This window comes from Palaemon carinicauda, chromosome 13, assembly GCF_036898095.1.
Source record: "Palaemon carinicauda isolate YSFRI2023 chromosome 13, ASM3689809v2, whole genome shotgun sequence".
Lineage (NCBI taxonomy): Eukaryota > Metazoa > Arthropoda > Malacostraca > Decapoda > Palaemonidae > Palaemon > Palaemon carinicauda.
In genome coordinates this window covers 25,120,989-25,139,441 of record NC_090737.1, presented here as the reverse complement: position 1 = coordinate 25,139,441, position 18,453 = coordinate 25,120,989, and the positions used below count along the sequence as shown (strand labels likewise).

Here is an 18,453-nt window from a genome sequence, read left to right as displayed (position 1 = left end):
CAACCGTCTCTTTCTGGTGGCCAAGAAGACAGGAGGTTGGAGACCGGTGCTGGACGTCAGCGCGCTCAATGCGTATGTCACCAAGCAGACGTTCACGATGGAGACGACGAAGTCGGTCCTAGCAGCGGTCAGGCAGGAGGACTGGATGGTCTCGTTGGACTTGAAAGATGCCTACTTTCACGTTCCTATTCATCCAGACTCCCAACCTTTCCTGAGATTCGTTTTTGGAAAGGTTGTCTACCAATTCCAAGCCCTGTGTTTTGGCCTAAGCACAGCTCCTATGGTGTTCACGCATCTGATGAGGAATATAGCAAAATTCCTCCACTTATCGGACATCAGAGCCTCCCTCTACTTAGACGACTGGCTGTTGAGAGCCTCCACGAGTCGTCGCTGTCTGGAGAGTCTCAACTGGACTTTGGACTTAATCAGAGAACTGGGTCTGTTAGTCAACATAGAAAAGTCTCAGCTCATTCCCTCCCAATCCATTGTGTACCTGGGAATGGAGATTCGGAGTCAGGATTTTCGGGCTTTTCCATCGGCCCCCAGGATAAGCCAAGCCCTAGAGTGCATCATGAGCATGCTGAAGAGGAGCAGTTGCTCGGTGAGACAGTGGATGAGTCTCACAGGGACCCTTTCATCACTGGCCCTGTTCGTCGAGCTAGGGAGACTCCACCTCCGCCCTCTTCAATTCCATCTTGCAGCTCATTGGGACAAGGGTTTGACTCTCGAAGCAGTCTCTATCCCAGTCACCAAAGAAATGAAGACCACTCTCTTGTGGTGGAAGAACAATCTCCTTCTCAGGGAGGGCCTATCGTTGGCTATTCAGACCCCCAATCTTCATCTCTTCTCAGATGCATCGGACTCGGGCTGGGGTGCGACCTTGAACGGACGGGAATGCTCGGGAACGTGGAACGAGGAACAGGGAATGCTCCACATCAACTGCAAGGAGCTACTAGCAGTTCATTTAGCCCTGCTGAACTTCAAGTCCCTCCTGCTAGGCAAAGTGGTGGAGGTGAACTCAGACAACACCACAGCCTTGGCTTACATCTCCAAGCAAGGAGGGACCCATTCGAGGAGCCTATACGAGATCGCAAGGGACCTCCTCATTTGGTCAAGAAGTCAAAACCTCACTTTGGTCACGAGGTTCATTCAGGGCAACATGAACGTCTCAGCAGATCGCCTAAGCAGAAGGAATCAGGTCATTCCCACGGAATGGACCCTCCACAAGAGTGTGTGCAACAGACTTTGGACCTTGTGGGGTCAACCTACCATAGATCTGTTTGCCACCTCCATGACCAAGAGACTTCCGCTGTACTGTTCCCCAGTTCCAGACCCTGCAGCAGTTCATGTGGATGCTTTTCTACTGAACTGGTCCCATCTCGACCTTTACGCATTCCCACCGTTCAAGATAATAAACAAAGTTCTGCAGAAATTCATCTCGCACGAAGGGACACGGCTGACGCTGGTTGCTCCCCTTTGGCCTGCAAGAGAATGGTTCACAGAGGTACTTCAATGGCTAGTCGACATCCCCAGGACTCTACCTCTAAGAGTGGACCTTCTACGTCAACCTCACGTAGACAGGTTGCACCCAAACCTCCACGCTCTTCGGCTGACTGCCTTCAGACTGTCGAAAGATTCGCTAGAGCTAGAGGCTTTTCGAAGGAGGCAGCCAGTGCGATTGCCAGAGCAAGAAGGGTTTCCACTCGTAGAGTCTACCAATCTAAGTGGGAAGTCTTCCGGAGCTGGTGTAGAGCCAATTCAGTATCCTCTACCAATACCTCTGTGACCCAAATAGCTGACTTCCTATTACATCTTAGGAATGAGAGATCCCTTTCAGCCCCTACGATTAAAGGGTACAGGAGTATGTTGGCTTCAGTTCTCCGCCACAGAGGTTTGGACCTTTCTTCCAACAAGGACCTTCAAGACATCCTTAAGTCTTTTGAGACTTCTAAAGAGCGTCGTCTATCCACTCCAGGCTGGAACCTAGACGTAGTCTTAAGGTTCCTTATGTCACCTAGGTTCGAACCTCTCCAGTCAGCTTCCTTCAAGGACCTTACCCTCAAGACTCTTTTTCTCGTCTGCCTTGCAACAGCGAAGAGAGTCAGTGAGGTTCATGCCTTCAGCAAGAACATTGGTTTCACGACCGAATCTGCAACATGTTCTTTTCAGCTCGGATTCCTAGCAAAGAACGAACTTCCTTCACGTCCTTGGCCTAGATCGTTTGAAATACCTAGCCTCTCCAACATGGTAGGTAACGAACTAGAGAGAGTTCTTTGCCCTGTCAGAGCTCTCAAGTATTATCTTAATAGGTCTAAACCTATTCGAGGACAGTCAGAAGCCTTATGGTGTGCCATCAAGAAACCTTCGAGGCCCATGTCCAAGAACGGGGTTTCGTATTATATAAGGCTTCTGATTAGAGAAGCCCATTCTCACTTAGAAGAGGAAGACCTTGCATTGCTGAAGGTAAGGACCCACGAAGTAAGAGCCGTAGCTACTTCGATGGCCTTTAATAAAAACCGTTCTCTGCAGAGCATAATGGATGCAACCTATTGGAGGAGCAAGTCAGTGTTTGCATCATTTTATCTTAAAGATGTCCAGTCCAGTCTCTTTACGAGAACTGCTACACCCTGGGACCATTCGTAGCAGCGAGTGCAGTAGTAGGTGAGGGCTCAGCCACTACATTCCCTTAATCCCATAACCTTTTTTTTTTAACCTTTCTCTTGAATGCTTTTATTGTTGTTTTTATGGTTGTTACGGTAGGCTAAGAAGCCTTCCGCATCCTTTTGATTTGGCGGGTGGTCAATTCATTCTTGAGAAGCGCCTGGGTTAGAGGTTGTGTAGAGGTCCTTTAGTAGGGGTTGCAGCCCTATATACTTTAGCACCTTTGAGTTGATTCAGCCTCCAAGAGGAACGCTGCGCTCAGTAAGGAAGACGAACTTAAAAAAGAGGCAGAGTAACGGTTCAATTCGACTTCCTTACCAGGTACTTATTATTTCATTGTTATTTGAGATAACTGTTATATGAAATATGGGATACTTAGCTATCCTTTAATCTTGTACACTGGTTTTCACCCACCCCCCTGGGTGTGAATCAGCTACATGATTATCGGGTAAGTTTAATATTGAAAAATGTTATTTTTATTAGTAAAATAAATTTTTGAATATACTTACCCGATAATCATGATTTAATCGACCCTCCCTTCCTCCCCATAGAGAACCAGTGGACCGAGGAAAAATTGAGGAGGTGTCAACAAGAAGTACTATAGTACCTGGCCACAGGTGGCGCTGGTAAGTACACCCCCTTCTAGTATTGTGATAGCTGGCGTATCCCTCCATAGAATTCTGTCGGGCAACGGAGTTGACAGCTACATGATTATCGGGTAAGTATATTCAAAAATTTATTTTACTAATAAAAATAACATACTTGTGTACCCTTATTTAGATTTTCAACTTTCATATGATTCAAAGGAATTTAAGTGAACAACATGGAATTGATTTAGACCAATTACACCCTTATTCCCATACTAACAAACCTTTCATTATTTATGTAAATCCACATAAATAACCAGGTTTGTATTAGTTAGGGAAAAATAAAAATCATCTCTGAATTTGTCATTGGTTCCTATACTAACAAACCTCTTGTTATTTATATGGATTTATATAAATAACTACAGGTTTGTAATAGTTAGGAAAAAATACAAATTATCATTAAACTGTCTTAACAATTACAGTACTCGAAAATTACCAATTAGCCATGTTCAGCATTGTTTATTAATGTGTTAGTTCTCTTTATCTAATGATGACATTTTAATAGTATCATAGTAAAAGTATCTACATAAACAGCAGGTAATATTATTAAAATAATACAAACATCATCAATTAATTTGTAATTTTCAGTGACTTGGATCAAAATCCTTGTAAACATTTCTTATCCACCAAGGTTATATGATTAACAAGCTTTATGTATTTATCCAATTTTCAACCAACAGAAAATATCAAGTATTAAAAATGAAGGTATTAAACATGGAGTAAAGATGGTGTGAAAATTTTTCACAATCTAGAGACTTGATGTTAGTTAAAGAACTAAACATTTTACTTTTCTTTTTTAACTTCTTTACAGAGATTAGTTTCCTATAGCCTTCAATTCTGTTTTATATATACCATGCATATTTACAGATCAGTGACACTACAGTTGATGCAAAGGGTAAAGTTACCCTAACATTGGAAGACATGGATGCTGTATTACAGCATGTGACTGAAAACAATCTAGCTAATGAAGAGAGTCTAAAAGAGGAGTCACAAAATTACATACCTGCCAGAAAACAGCAAACTCCTCTAGAAGAAGAGAAACCTCAAATTACTTATGTTAAGGGAAATAATCCTGAAGAGGTAAGTAAAATTTGGTTAGTTTTAATTCAAACCAAATACTTTTTAGTTGCCTAATCTTTTATTAGCAGCAATCTCCAGACACTTCAAAATTGAAAAAGCCCTTATTTTCTCGAGTATCCATATGGGTGTTTCAGCATTCATAGTAATGAAAACGAGTTAGAATGTATATCAGGTGCACTCTCTTGCTGCCTGGTAGCTTTGCAGTAAAGCCCCATTCACTGCATCCAAGCTTTACCTCAAAGATATTTGTGGTTGGTTAACTCTCCATAGGTATATCCTGTTAATATGAATTTACTATTTGACAGGAATGTCCTTGGGGATAACAAGTGCCTCCAAGAAAATGATTTCTCTTTATCAAAACTCCTTTTAAAGTATATCCTGTTAATATGGATTTACTATTTTGTCCTGACAGGAATGTCCTTGAGGATCACAAGTTCCTCCAAGAAAACAATTTGTCGTTGTCAAAACTCTTTTTAAAGTCTATTGACTTTTCCCTAAAATCTTTCAGAAATAGACATTTACCTTTTAACATGTGATTTGTTCTGATACTGTAACAAAGCCTCATTCTTTTAAAACAAATCACTTTGGTGCTAAGCTAGAGACTAATAGATTTTGAACTAGTTTCAAAATGGTGGACTGAATGGAGATTGCCAAACAGACCCACCCACTGATAATTTTCACTTTATTTCAGTTGCTGTGGAAAGATTATGCTGATCCCTCTCTTTTCCTCTTCCAAAGTATAACAAAGGATGTGTCCGGGCAAGAGGTGATCTTCTAGCCACTTAATGTCTTGACTTTCCATGGATTCTCATTTTGAGGTGTAGGAGGGGGTTCCATTTTTACCAAGTAGGAATTTACCTGCCCTGAGTGTCATACTTTGTCTCCTTCCCTTCCCAGTGGTGCCTGTTTGGAGGAGGAGAAGGAGAAGAAAGGAAAGAGAGAGATGTGACTGTGTCAAGGGGATTTTTCTTATCCAGTGTTCCTGCAAGAACTTTCTGCTATCTTTCACTCTCCTACCTGACGAGCATCGCTGGCTCCCTATGCCTGATGCTAATACACATGGAGGGCTTAGCAATTGTGACTTTGAAGTCAAACACAAGCTCGGTGTGTAATTAAACTCTTGTGCTACTACCTTCTCTGACTAGATTTTATGAAGATGTTTCATTGCCAATTGTATGCTCCTTGATAGATGTATTGCACATCTTCTGTGGCCTATTGGTAATGTCTCTGCCTGGTGATCGCCAGACTAGTCTTCGAGTCCCGCTCAAATTCGTTAGTTCCTTTTAGTGTCAACCCTTCACAATCCTTGTGAGCTAAGGATGGAGGGTTGGGGGAACCTACAAGTCTACCTGCTGAGTCATCAGCAGCCATTGCATAGCCCACCTTGGTCCTAACTTGATTGGAGGTGAGGGGGCTTGAGCACATTGCGGTGAATGTAATAATAGTAATATTCGTACAGGAGGGACTCTTAAAAAGTCTTGTCAGACTAATCCTTAACTCTCTTAGAATTGTCTGCTTTCCTTCGTAGCAGTTGTTCAATTTGTCCTGTACTCCAACTGGAATCTTGTAGTTTGGGCAAGATCTCAGCCGATCTCACCCTGGAATCAGCTAAAGGATTACATAACTCATTTATGTTGGATTTACATAGGGACATCAAAAATCCTAGATTAGTCTCATAGTACATCCTTTGTACAGCTGAGGGTTAAAGTTAGACAAGGGAAATTATTAATTGCAATTTAGGTTCATCAAGGCGCTGAGCGTAATCTTTTGTACGAGATTGATTTATCCTTAACCCATGCTAATGTCTTCTTACATCACTGTAGACGAAAAGATCATGGACAATGAAACTCTGGATTGCCCTTTTAGTTCTGCTCCAGATCCCGAGGGTTAATTCTTTTAGGTTGTTAAACTCCTCCTTGATTACCATAACCGTGAAGCAGTTGTGAAGGTGTCGCAAAGTGTTGTTATTATTATACTTTCAGTAGGAAACACTTTTATACATGTTTGATTCAAGACTAAAGTTACCCCAGTGGCATTAATTTAATAAGACATTTTCTATTGATTAATTTTCTTTTCAAAATCACTGCAGTTTTTTAGTAACTGCACTGTTCCCATTTTCAGAGAAGATACGTAAATGAATAGTCTTGAGTACATGTAAACATTCATATATGTACAAAGTCCAGGGGTTGGTGATCTTTTTCTTGTCGTATTCATGAAGGAGGGCGGTCAAGTTGCTATGCATGTCAAACAGCGAAGTACATCTGCTCATCATCAGGCTTTTAACGCAAGTGAAAGCTTCACGGCTCTATCCTAGTTGGTCTAATTCCAGGCGTCAAATTTTTGTTACCTGGGAAATGCTCCGAGACGGAGGTAGTACAGTACTATGCCGGCAGACGTGCTCTGGCTTGAGAGCTGGGTCAGGTGATAGGGTCGTGAGTGAATCACGCATGAGAGTCCCGATTAGAGGATTCGATTCTGCGATTGGCCATTGGGCTAGCTGGGAGTGGCTTCGTTCCTGGCAAGCTACTACACGGCTCATCTGTATTGTCGTTTTTGGTTTTGTCTTGATTAGTATGTCTGATTGCAGATAGGAGATTTGCTCCTTTGGCTTCTAGGTAGGAGAAACACTTTTTGTGTAGTTCTAAGGATAGGTTTCCCCTGCTGGATCCATAGGGACTCCAGAATTCTAAGCTTCCTGTAGTCCAAAGTACTTGTGATGATTATCTTATTTTTCAAGATGTGTTCTCACAAAATGGACCAGTTCTGGGTTTGTTAAAATGTGCCTTAATGGCACCTTACTGTACATGACAGGGCAAGCATTTAGAAAGCCATATGGTGGTAATTCCAATGAAGCTGCTGGTCATCTTCGGATGAGGCATTGGTACCAGTAGACCACATTTGATGTCTTCAGACTGTCTTGCACAGCAGCAGTTGGGTTGTTTTTCATGACCAAGCTTTTAGTTTTGGCATTTTAGTAATAATTATGACGTTAAGCTCCGCATTGTATAGGGAAATGATTGTTCTTTCATGGCTCTATTGTCTTGTTGGTAATTGTAGTACATTATTCCTTTGCAGTAAAAGTTTAATTTTGTAATGTATTGTTCACAAAAACCTTTGTTATACGGTCCAGTTCCTCGTGTTGAAGCTCCCAAGAGATATCCCTTTTTACAAAGGCCTTCATGTTGGAGGTCTTGCATCTAGCTGGGTATTCACAGTCATCATTGAAACAGTCCGAGGTTCATTGGGGGTGTTGTAGAGAGAGACATGGACTCTGCTTTGGTTGTTTCGACCTAGCTATCTAGCAAGGGGAGCTGTCATTGTGGATGTCCGATGGAATTCCTAGATATCCCAGGAGGAAGTGCGAAGGTGTCTTTATGAAGGTATCATCAACATATCTCACAAATACGTCAGGTCAGCATATAACATACACGAGAAAACTCTGTCTTCTACTACTACCATGCAGAATTTCATGGAAAGAACTCCCAGTGGAGATCCCATGGTGCCACCATTCTTTTGAATATATGTATGGCTCCAGTGTGTTGTGAAGGGGACCTTCTTTGTACAGATCTTAAGAAGCTTACAGAAGGCATCTCACGGGATGTTGTATGGTAGTGTAGCCAGGTCCCTGTACACAAGGTCCATAATTAAGGTGAAGGTCTCGTCAACAGAACATTAGTAAACAGACTCAATGTTGTAATGATTAGTTATTGGGTGGTATGGAAAAGTATTTTCTGCATGGTGTTTAGGATATGTTTTTCCTGTTGAATCAGTGGGGCCTCATGAATTCTAAAACTCCTGCTGTCTGGAGCACTACTGAGGATTTCCGTATTTTTCACAATGTGTTCTTGGGAAGTGAACCTATTTTGGCATTGTTGGCAATTTGCCTTAATGGCACCTTGCTGTACATAACAGGACACATGTTTAGAGAGCTGCATGGTGGTCATCCTGACGTAGCTGCCAGTACAGCCTTGGGCAGGACATAATGGTAGAACACATTTCGTTATTATTACTAGCTTAGCTGCAATGCTGGTTGAAAAAGCAAAATGCTACAGACCCAAGGACTCCAACAGGGAAAGCAGACCAATGAGGGAAGGAAATCTGTAAAGAAATAAGCCATTGTAAATTGCTCGATCATTAACTTAAATACAATATTTATAAGAGTTTTAACCAGCCATAAACCTATTCCATGGGAGGAAATGAAAATAGTGTTATACTTATATTTTGTGGGGAAAAATAATAGATAAGCCTGATATTCTTTAAAAACATCATAAGCTAAATAAGTATTTTTTGGAAATTTACTTGAAAATCCAATTAGTCTTTTAATAAGAATGCAAAGAATGTAATTCAAAATAATACTATAGGGATTTTTTCACAACTAAACTAAAATAGGTTTTATGTTTATGCTATGATAGGCTATATTTTGTTTAAAAATAAAATTATGGTAGACTAGTTGTAATGTAGATGGGCAAGTTGCTCATGAATTTTCAGCTTACAGAGCTTTCTATGCTCGGCGGAAAGCATTTCTTTATTTTCTAAAAGCACTTCATGATTTGCATAAAACAACACATAGAAGTAGACTTCTGACACGCTTAGGCATTAAAAGATCTTAAAAATATTTTAGATTCTCAAATGACGAATACAAGAATGTTATTTACCTTAAATTTGGCATATCTTATGCATGCTTGGCCTTAGTGTAGAGGTTAATGGGAGAAGTCAGTCAGTTGGGGGGGGGAGGGAGAGACTTATCCCTTTGCTTTTGTTGCTTATCCAGGCGTAATATTTACGATTGAAGATAAAAAGAACCCATTGGAATATTCAGTATTATGTAGCCATTTGAAATGAAATAATAGTAATATTAATTGTTTTTTTTACTCTACCATTTAATTAATATCCCCACTTTTAACTATAAATACGAATTATAAGCATAAAGAAATGATATTAACTTGGGAAAATTATCATTAGTGAAATGACAGCTCAGGGCAAAAAAAAACGTGACGGTACGTTAGCGGCAACCTGGTCCAGGGGGAACGCTTAACAGGTTAAAGAACACCCTGGATGACTTCCATCCAGTAAACGAGCGAAGACTTTCTATGTCCATAAGCTGGAAGAAATTTAACGACTAAGCAATCTTCCTAGGATCATGACCTGCAGGTGTACTGTCAGGATCCGCTCTGCGAATAAAGTAGGTGATCTTCGCCCTTAGTTGTTTTAGTGATAGGTTTGAACCTGATTTTTCTCCATTAAAGAGCTGTCCTCCCCTGAAGTCTGAAGTTCTGCGAAGATAGACCTTTAGACTCTCCACTGGACACAGAGACACAACTTCCTTCAGAGGGCAGATTCTCCAGGGACCCCACCTCTTAGTGGGTAGCTCATTCTTGGCGAGAAATGTTGGGTCAGGAAAGAGGTTTAGCTCACCCGTTTCAGCAAACTGGATATGGCCTTCTTCCATGGACAAGGCCACTATTTCACTAACTCTAGCCCCCAAGGCTAGAGCAAACAAGAAAATAACGAGTCAAATCTTTCAAAGAGCAAGCCTCATTGTCCAAACTTGAGGCGAAATGTCTTCAAGAGACCACGAGATGGGCCTTGGAGGTGCTGCGTGTCTAAGTCTGGCACAGGCCTTAGTGATTTTATTAAAAATTTCATTAGACAAGTCTCTCTGAAAGGCATACAGTAAAGGTCTTGTCAAGGCAGATTTACACGTATTTATCGTGTTGGCTGCTAAACCTTGTCCATGAAGGTGAATAAAGAAAGACAAACAAAAATCCATCGAGATTTCCTTTGGATTCTTTGCCTTGACAGAAGCCACCCACATCTTCCAAGATGACTCATATTGCCTTTTGGTAGATTTTGACTTATATTCCTCCAAGAAGTCAATACTTTCTATCGAGATCCCGAACCTTTTCTTTACTGCTAGGGAGAGAAAATCATGAGATGAAGGTCTCGGGTTTTCTGTAATGAAGCGAAGACAATCGACTTCTGAACTTGTTGAGACAGAACTGGGTGCGGCAGGGGAATCGGCTTCGGCTGTAATTCCAGAATCAAGGGGAACTAGTTGCTCCGGGGCCACTTGGGAGCCACTAGGGCTGCTGTATCCTGAAAGGATCTCAGCTTGTTGAGGACCTTCAACAGCAGGTTGGGTGGAGGGAACAGGTAAATCCTGGTCCATTTGTTCCAGTCCAGGGATATGGCGTCCACTGCTTCCGCTCGAGGGTCCTTGTACGGGGCCACGTATCGAGGAAGTGTCTTGTCGCTCGTTGCAAAGAGGTCGATCTACAGTTCTGGGACTTGATGCAAGATGAAGGAGAAAGATTTTGCATCTAGGGACCATTCTGACTATCGGAGCTGTCCTGGATAGAGCGTCCGCTGTCACATTGCGGAACCCTTGAAGGTGAACTGCTGACAAGTGCCATCTCTTCTTTTCCACTAGTCGGAAGATGGCCAACATCACTTTGTTGAGTTGAGGCGATCTTGAGCCATGACGGATCAGGCCAACATCACTTTGTTGAGTTGAGGCAATCTTGAGCCATGATGGATCAGACATCTAACCACCACTTCGCTGTCCAGAATCAGTCTTATGTGGACTGAAGGACGAGGGAACAATTTCTTCAATGTGAGAAAGACTGCCATGGCCTCCAAAATGTTGATGTGAAAGGTCCTGTACAGAGAGAACCAAGTTCCTTGAGCTCTGCGCTAATGCGAGTGACCCCCCCCCCCCCCCATCCTTCCAACGATGCATCCGTATGGATGACAACTGAGGGTGGAGGCAGCTGTAGAGGTATCGACCTCTTGAGCTTTCCGGCCTCCGACCATGGCTAGAGAAGTGATCGTAGTGGTCTTTTTAGATCTCTTCGAGCGTTTGATGCGTATCTTCTCCAGACTCCTGATGCATCTTTTAGCTGTGCTCTTAGCACTGGATCTGTCACTGAAGCAAACTGGAGGGAGCCCAGCACTCTCTCCTATTGGCGTCTTGAAATCCAAGTGAATTTTAGGAGTCTCTAGACAGATTCCGCTATCTCTCTCCTCTTCTTTAATGGAATGGAGAGGCAATGTGACTAAGTCCCAATGTATGCCTAGCCATTGGAACTTCTGAGCTGGAGATAGTCGATATTTTTGGTGTTGATCTTGAATCCTTTTTGTTCCAGAAACTGGATCACCTTCATGGATGCTTGCAAGCATTCCGCTTCCGATGCTGCCCACACCAGCCAACCGTCTAGGTATGACACCACCTGGACATCTTGTAGGCGTAGTTGTTGAACGACTGCTACTGCAAGCTTCGTGAAGATCCTTGGGGCAATGTTTAGCATGAAGGGCATGGCTTTGAAAACGTACTTACTTTTTTGTAGCCTGAATCCTAGGTAGGAGGAGATCTGGCGATTCATCGGAATATGCCAATAGGCATCTGCCATGTCTATGGAGACTGTGTACAGTATGCCCTTTTGGGCAATAGGGCCCTTATGTGTTGAAAGGTTAACATCTTGAACTTGTTGTCCTCGATAAACTTGTTGAGAGGAGACAAATTCAGAATGACTCTGAGTTTGTCCGAGTCCTTCTTGGGAACACAAAACAGCCTTCCTTGGAATTTGATGGACTTTGCCCTCTTTATCACCCGTTTGCTCAAGAGCTCTCGGACGTATTCTTCCAGAACGGGGTTGGAGTGTTGGAAGAACTGAGGAAATGCTGGTGGAGCTGTCTTCCAGCTCCAGCCTAGTCCATTCTTGATTATGCTGTGGGCCCAGGGATCGAAGGTCCAATGATCCTGGAAGAGTCAGAGTCTTCCTCCTACCGCAAGCATCTCATTGTTTCTGGTTTCCAGAGGGCTTGTCTCCTCGACCGCTTGCTCCCCTACCTCCTCTTCCTCTAGAGGGACGTCTAGAGGAATCTCTACCCGAGCCTCTACCTCTAGGGTGAAAGGTAGTAGTCTGCCTCTCAAAGGCGAGAGTAAAGGCTGGTGACTGAGTCACCAATTGCTGAAGTACCATCTGGTAGGTAGGTTGGGGCTGTACCACTATCTGTGGTGCAGCAGTCACGGGAAGTTGTTTAGCAGGGCGAGTTGACACTCTTGACCTTTTTGTCTTTCTCTTCGGTTGGGGACCGTCATGCGGAGAAGACTTTCCTTTTGCTGACATGCCCCACTTCTGGAGAAGATTTCTATTCTCTGTGGTGGCCTTGTCGACAATTTCCTTTACTAGATCGTTCGGAAACAGATCTTTCCCCCAGATGTTGAAGATATCGACTTCCTGGGCTCGTGTTTGACTGCAGCCGAAGCAAACGCGAACTCTCTACAAGCACTTCTTGCCCTAACTGACAAATGTGCCTTGGCCAAGACCATGAACATGTCTGGGGTTCTTTGTTCACTGGCCATTGCCTCCATGGACACCTGGAGGGACAGAGAGGCAGCAAGCCTCTCCTTTGTATCTTGTTCTCTACGTAGGAGAAACTCAGATAACTTGGGGAGGTTCTCGTTGAACTGGCGTCCAGCGATGTCAGCCTCCAACTTCCTGACTGAGAAGGTTAGCTGAATGTCCTTCCAGTCCTTATCATCAGCTGGTAAGGCCAGGGAGAGGGGCCTATACTCCTCAAGTGTAGGGCAAGGTTTCCCTGCTTCCACTGCCCTGATTGATTTCTCCGCGAAGGGGAAAATCATAGTTGTGGGAGCAAGAAAAGAGGGATGCTTCTTGCTCAGGGCCAGTACCTTAGAATTGGTGAAGCCCTTGTCCTTCAGGCTGCTGGCGAACAAAGCCTGAGCCTTCGAGTGGTCAAGCACTACGACCTCCTTAGGCTCTGTTTCCTCCTTGGCAAATCGGTTCCGTCTTGGGACGGATGAAGCAGCAGTCTGAATAGGACTCAAAGCTGTGCCAGAACTCAATGTCCTCAATGGGGACAGCGCCCAGCTTTTCCGAAACATAGATCTTACCATTGGTTATGGGCATGTACTTGGCATGCCTCCATGGGTTAACCTCGGAACACGAGGGAAGCTCCTTAACATTGAGCCTCCGTTGAGGCCCACGGGAAAGCATAATCCTAAGAATCTCCTCCTTGAATTCGGCTTCCCTCTGCTCGATCTTCTTATCGTACATCTCCATCATAGCTTTGATAGCAGCCAGTGTCGTCCGACTTTGCAGGTTGAGGAGCTGAGGACGTAGAGGGTACAGGTTCTGGGGCAGGAACCGACGAAACAGAGATTGTTTCAACCTCCTCCTCTTCCGTCTCAGGAGCCACGGTTGACTCCTCTTCTCGACCTTCTGCCAGGAGGTCCTTTTCGGTGTCCTCTGACACCCTCTCATCTTCTAGATGAATGTCCTTCATCGCATCCGAGACATCCGTGTCGACAGATAGCTGGATGCAAGGGATCTTAGGATGAGGCTGAGGGATAACAGCATCCGCAGATGCTTTGGGGGAATAGCGGGGCTCTCATATGCTCGCTAGGGAGGTAAGGCCCCCTGGCATTCTTTTGAAAGCCACGAACCCATTTGCGTAACTTCTCCCGAGCTACATCCCTTGACTCCGCTGACTTGGGATTTTCAAACGCCCGCATTCAACAGGTCCTTACACACTGTACATACCTGTGGGTCCCAGTATTTTAGCGGTCCCTTGGTGATGGAACAGCGGGAGTGTGTCCTACACCCCAGATGGCCATAAAAGGTCTTGCGGGGAACGCTGCAGAACACGCTGTCACACTTGACATAGTCCTCCAGTAAAGAGAAGAAAATAAAATGAGTATGTCGTAGTCTATCTCACTTGACTAATAAATGTTATAATAAGTATTATAATAATCCTCACTATTAATTCTAGAGTATCCTCTATAAGAGGCCCAATGGAATATTCTAGCCCATAGGGATAGAGTAGTGTAAACAACACCCACTTCCAAAAGAATTAATAATGAGGATTAAAGAAACTGATCCACAATCAGTGTAAAGAAAAGGGAATTCCTTTCCCGATTCTATTAGGTCTCAACAAAAGAATGCGCCTGGACGCACTGAGTATGTTGGAAAACTTTTACTACTGTATAATTATATACCATAGTCTTCTGTCTGTAGTATACTCTATACTCCAGATGTACTGGCTACTGTATATTCATATACAACAGTTACTGCCAGCAAGGCTAGTACTTAGACTTAATTCAACTGACACGAAAATTTATTATATGTATAGCCGGCAGTTCGCCGACTCACTGGCGACCCACCGGACTGCCGGCGGGTCACCGACTGAAGGCACACCATCCCAGCCATCATTCAGTGTGACTAGGTAGTGGCCAAGTACAGACACTGCCGGCTCTCGCCAGCAGAGTCAGATGTGACAATGAATCCATGGCTGTCGGCCACAAGCCAAGCCTTCATCTTGCTGGCAAGGATAGTAGCCAGCAGCCACCAGATAGAATAATAGTTGGCGGCACTAGCCAATAGAGAGAGAGAAATTAGGGTTCTAATGGAAGGGGAGAACATATCATGATCAAGCTTCCACCCATCCGCAGCTATGCCGGTATCAATCTGACCAGGGCAGCGAATGGCAGCCCAAGGGAGGACTGGAGAACACTCTAAGGCAATTGGGTTTCCTGCCGGCGCCGCTATTCCAGAACATCATGTTCTATAGGGAAGCTGAACGACTAGGCCATACAGGCAATCGGTGAAATTGTAGGACAGCGGACATAGAGGTGTGATGGCTAAGCCATCACCAAAGGACAGAATGGGACGGGGATAAGGGTCCTGTATAAGGTGTGCGAGGAGCCGGCGGCACGCCATCCCTACCGCACATAAAGGAAACTCTGTTTCAGTATCGACGTCATCCTAGGCATAAGGAGAGTACATTCTCCAGCCTAGGGTCTGCCAATACAGTAAAGGCACAGGCATCATCAAACCGTCACCTAACAAAGAGAAACAAGAGTTCCCATGCATGCGCCATCCTAGGCTAAAGAATAATCACTATTCTTCAGCCTAGGGTCTGCAGGCAGAGGACTAATCGCTAGACCACAGGGAGAAGGGGATCCCATGACCCCCTCCAAGTGCAGTCTAGGGGGCCAGGCCTCCTATGCCAACCACTTAAGTCAAACAGGGGAGTACATTCACCCTATTGGACAGCTGCTGGCACACGACAAGTACTCTGAGGTTCTGACCCAAACCCAGAGCTCATCAACAATGGCTTGGCAAAGGGGCAGAAAAACCCTAGCCTAACCTTACCAGAATCACAATTCAAGGCAAGACCAGCTAGGATCATAGCCATAGGCTACATTCAGAGGGAAGAAGGGATTACCCTATATATAAAAGTAACCGGGGAGATTGTATGAAAGTATACTAAAGCCCCTAGGCTATTAGCCTAGTGACAGTGAGATCGACTACCTGACTCATCGAAGCTCTTTCGTATACTATCTTGGAAGAGGAAAATTGTTATGCAATCGATGTATCATACATGTATAAATTGCCTAATATCTTCATTTAAACGCAATAACACTAGGAATGCCTATTATATCATGCAAGAGAGTAATCTAAAACGCCCAGGCTAGGAAGCCTAGCGTCAACGAGATCGGCTACCTAATTCGCCAAAACTAAAGAATACTATTGGCATAATGTAATTCCTAGCAATGAAGACTACATAGCTAAATATATTTATTTAAGCTATTATACCGGGAAAGTCATTCTAGCTAAATAAATAACGCATGCGTTACGAATGACAGCGCTGAAGGCGCCTCCGGTCCAGGCAATAGCTCTGCCAAAAACATAGTTTATTTCGAGTTAAATCTTTACTTTACGGCCAGAGCTAAATTTATACAATATAAGAATTTAATTCTCAACTTTCCAGAGGCAGAAGATGGTGGAGATTGCATTAATCCAAAATAGCAAAAGAGCATTGGGAAAAATCACCAAGCTGACGAGCTACAGAGAAAGGAATAAAGATGGTGGACGATGCTGGCGCCATCCGAGTACTCAAACACTAACGGAGGAGGAGAATTTTGTAACGGCTCCTCTTTTATTTTGCCATTTTTCCCCCTCGAAGCGTAAACGCTATGCGGGGTGCAGATTGCTATGTGGCGTGTCAAGAATAAGTCCCCTGATATTATGCGATATCCTAAAAGGAAACTTTAAGGATATTCGCACCAGGCGTTAGAATTCTGGAGACCTTTAGTTAAATTCTCTGGGAATATCACTGTAGTCAAATATACCCTAGGAAGCTACTGAAAGGAACCTTCCATCAGGACGACATGGCCTGAGCCCAAAAAAGCGTTTTAACCTGCCATCAACCTAGTCCATAGGATGATAATGAAAATGGTGTTATACTTGGGGAAAACATAATAGGTCTTAAGCCTGATATTCTTTTAAAACACTATGATAGCTAAAGTATTTTTTGGAAATTTACTTGAAAATCCAATTATTCTTCTAATAAGAATGCAAAGGATGTATTTTAATTTAAAATAATACTAGAGATATTTTTTTTCACGACTAAACTAGAATAGGTTATTAATTTTTTATCTTATACTATGATAGGCTATATTTTGTTTAAAAATAAAATTATGGTAGACTAGTTATAACGTAGTTGGACAAGCTGCTCATGAATTTTCAGCTTACAGAACTTGCTGTACATGGGGGAAAGTATGTCCATATTTACTAAATGGGCTTTATGATTTGCATAAAACAATACGTAAAACTATGACTCACGCTTAAGCATTAAAAGATTTTTAAAATGTTTTAGACTTCTAAAATGAATACAAGAATATGTTATTTACTTTAAATTTGGCATATCTTCAGCATGCTTTGCCTTAGTGTAGAGATTAATGGGAGAACTAAGTCAGTTGGAGAAGAATGATGATGCAGCTATGAAATAAATAAAAAAGAAAAAAAAAAGTAGCCGCTGTTCTCTCCTTGTAGAAAACTTAAGACCCTCTTCACATTGATGACAGAAGACTTTTACGAGAGCAATGACACTAATCTTTTACGACAGCAATTTCTGTGACGTGCGAATATGTTCTCTTTCATGAACTAGTCGAAAATGGGATCCTTAAGACAAGCGCTATCACAAACTTTGTCATCTCTTTATCATATTTATTGTCTTACAATGTAACCATTGCTTGGAATTACAAGCACTATACTCTAGGTATAGCAGAGGAGTACAGTAATACTGTACTGTATACTAAACTTCACTTAACTTTCGAGTCCAGTTGTTAGGCCGACTCAAGCCATCTCCATCCTCCTGTTCTGTCATAGACTTGATGAACTCTTATAACTGTGCATTTGTGTACTTTTCCTGATGCTCCTCTATATGTTCAACCTTTTAGTCCACCTAGTTTTCCATTCCAATACCTCACTTGTCTTGCCATCTCTATTGTCCTCAAGGCTTTGCCATTTATATCCAGGAAGCCCCTGAAATCATTGAGACAGCTGTGGACCACTGATGTTTCCTGCAGACATTAACAGCTCTCTCTTAACAAACGTAATGACGCCTGTGACTGTAAAAGACTTTCAACAGTCTATTGGGTTCTGCTTCTATAGCTAACCTTATCATCTCAAAAGAACTATTAGGGTAGACACATCAGTATTATATTAACTAAAACATGTTTAATATACAAACTTAGCTACCATATGGAACAGTAAAAACTGTATGTACCTGTAAAGACATACTGATTTTGAGCAAACAATACGGCAAATGAATCTACCATGGAATAGAAAATTATTTTGTTCATATACATAAACAAACCCTTGTCGTTTAATAGGAGTATGTTTTCAGTCTGATGTCTCACAGGATTATAATACAGGAGGAGGTTCCCAGCCACCTCGACCCGTCCCCTTTAGTCGCCTCTTACGACACGCTGGGATACGTTGGCGTTATTCTAATTGTTTTTATGCCCCCGCGGCCACAGGGGGGCATAAAAGTATGTTTAGGAATAGAAGGATGGCTATATTGACTTTGTGTGAGACAAAGATAAAAGGGAAAGGTGAAGTGATGTTTGGTGAAATGTCTGGTAGTGTGTCTGGGATTGGGATTGAAAAGGGAAGAGCAAGAGAAGGTGTGGCTTTATTGCTGAGTGAATGGATGACAGGTAAAGTAGTGGAGTGGAAGGAGATATCATCTAGGT

At 43.0% G+C, this 18,453-nt stretch overlaps 1 protein-coding gene across 2 annotated transcripts in view; it reads left to right on the top strand.

Moving 5' to 3' along the window:
- LOC137652225 (zinc finger protein 236-like) overlaps positions 1-18,453 on the top strand; it is a 178,074-nt gene that overhangs the window by 145,114 nt on the left and 14,507 nt on the right. For both annotated transcript variants that reach the window (XM_068385457.1, XM_068385456.1), the window contains one exon: positions 4,176-4,388. In XM_068385457.1, the coding sequence (XP_068241558.1) occupies positions 4,176-4,388 (213 nt within the window). The remainder of the gene's footprint in view (positions 1-4,175; positions 4,389-18,453) is intronic.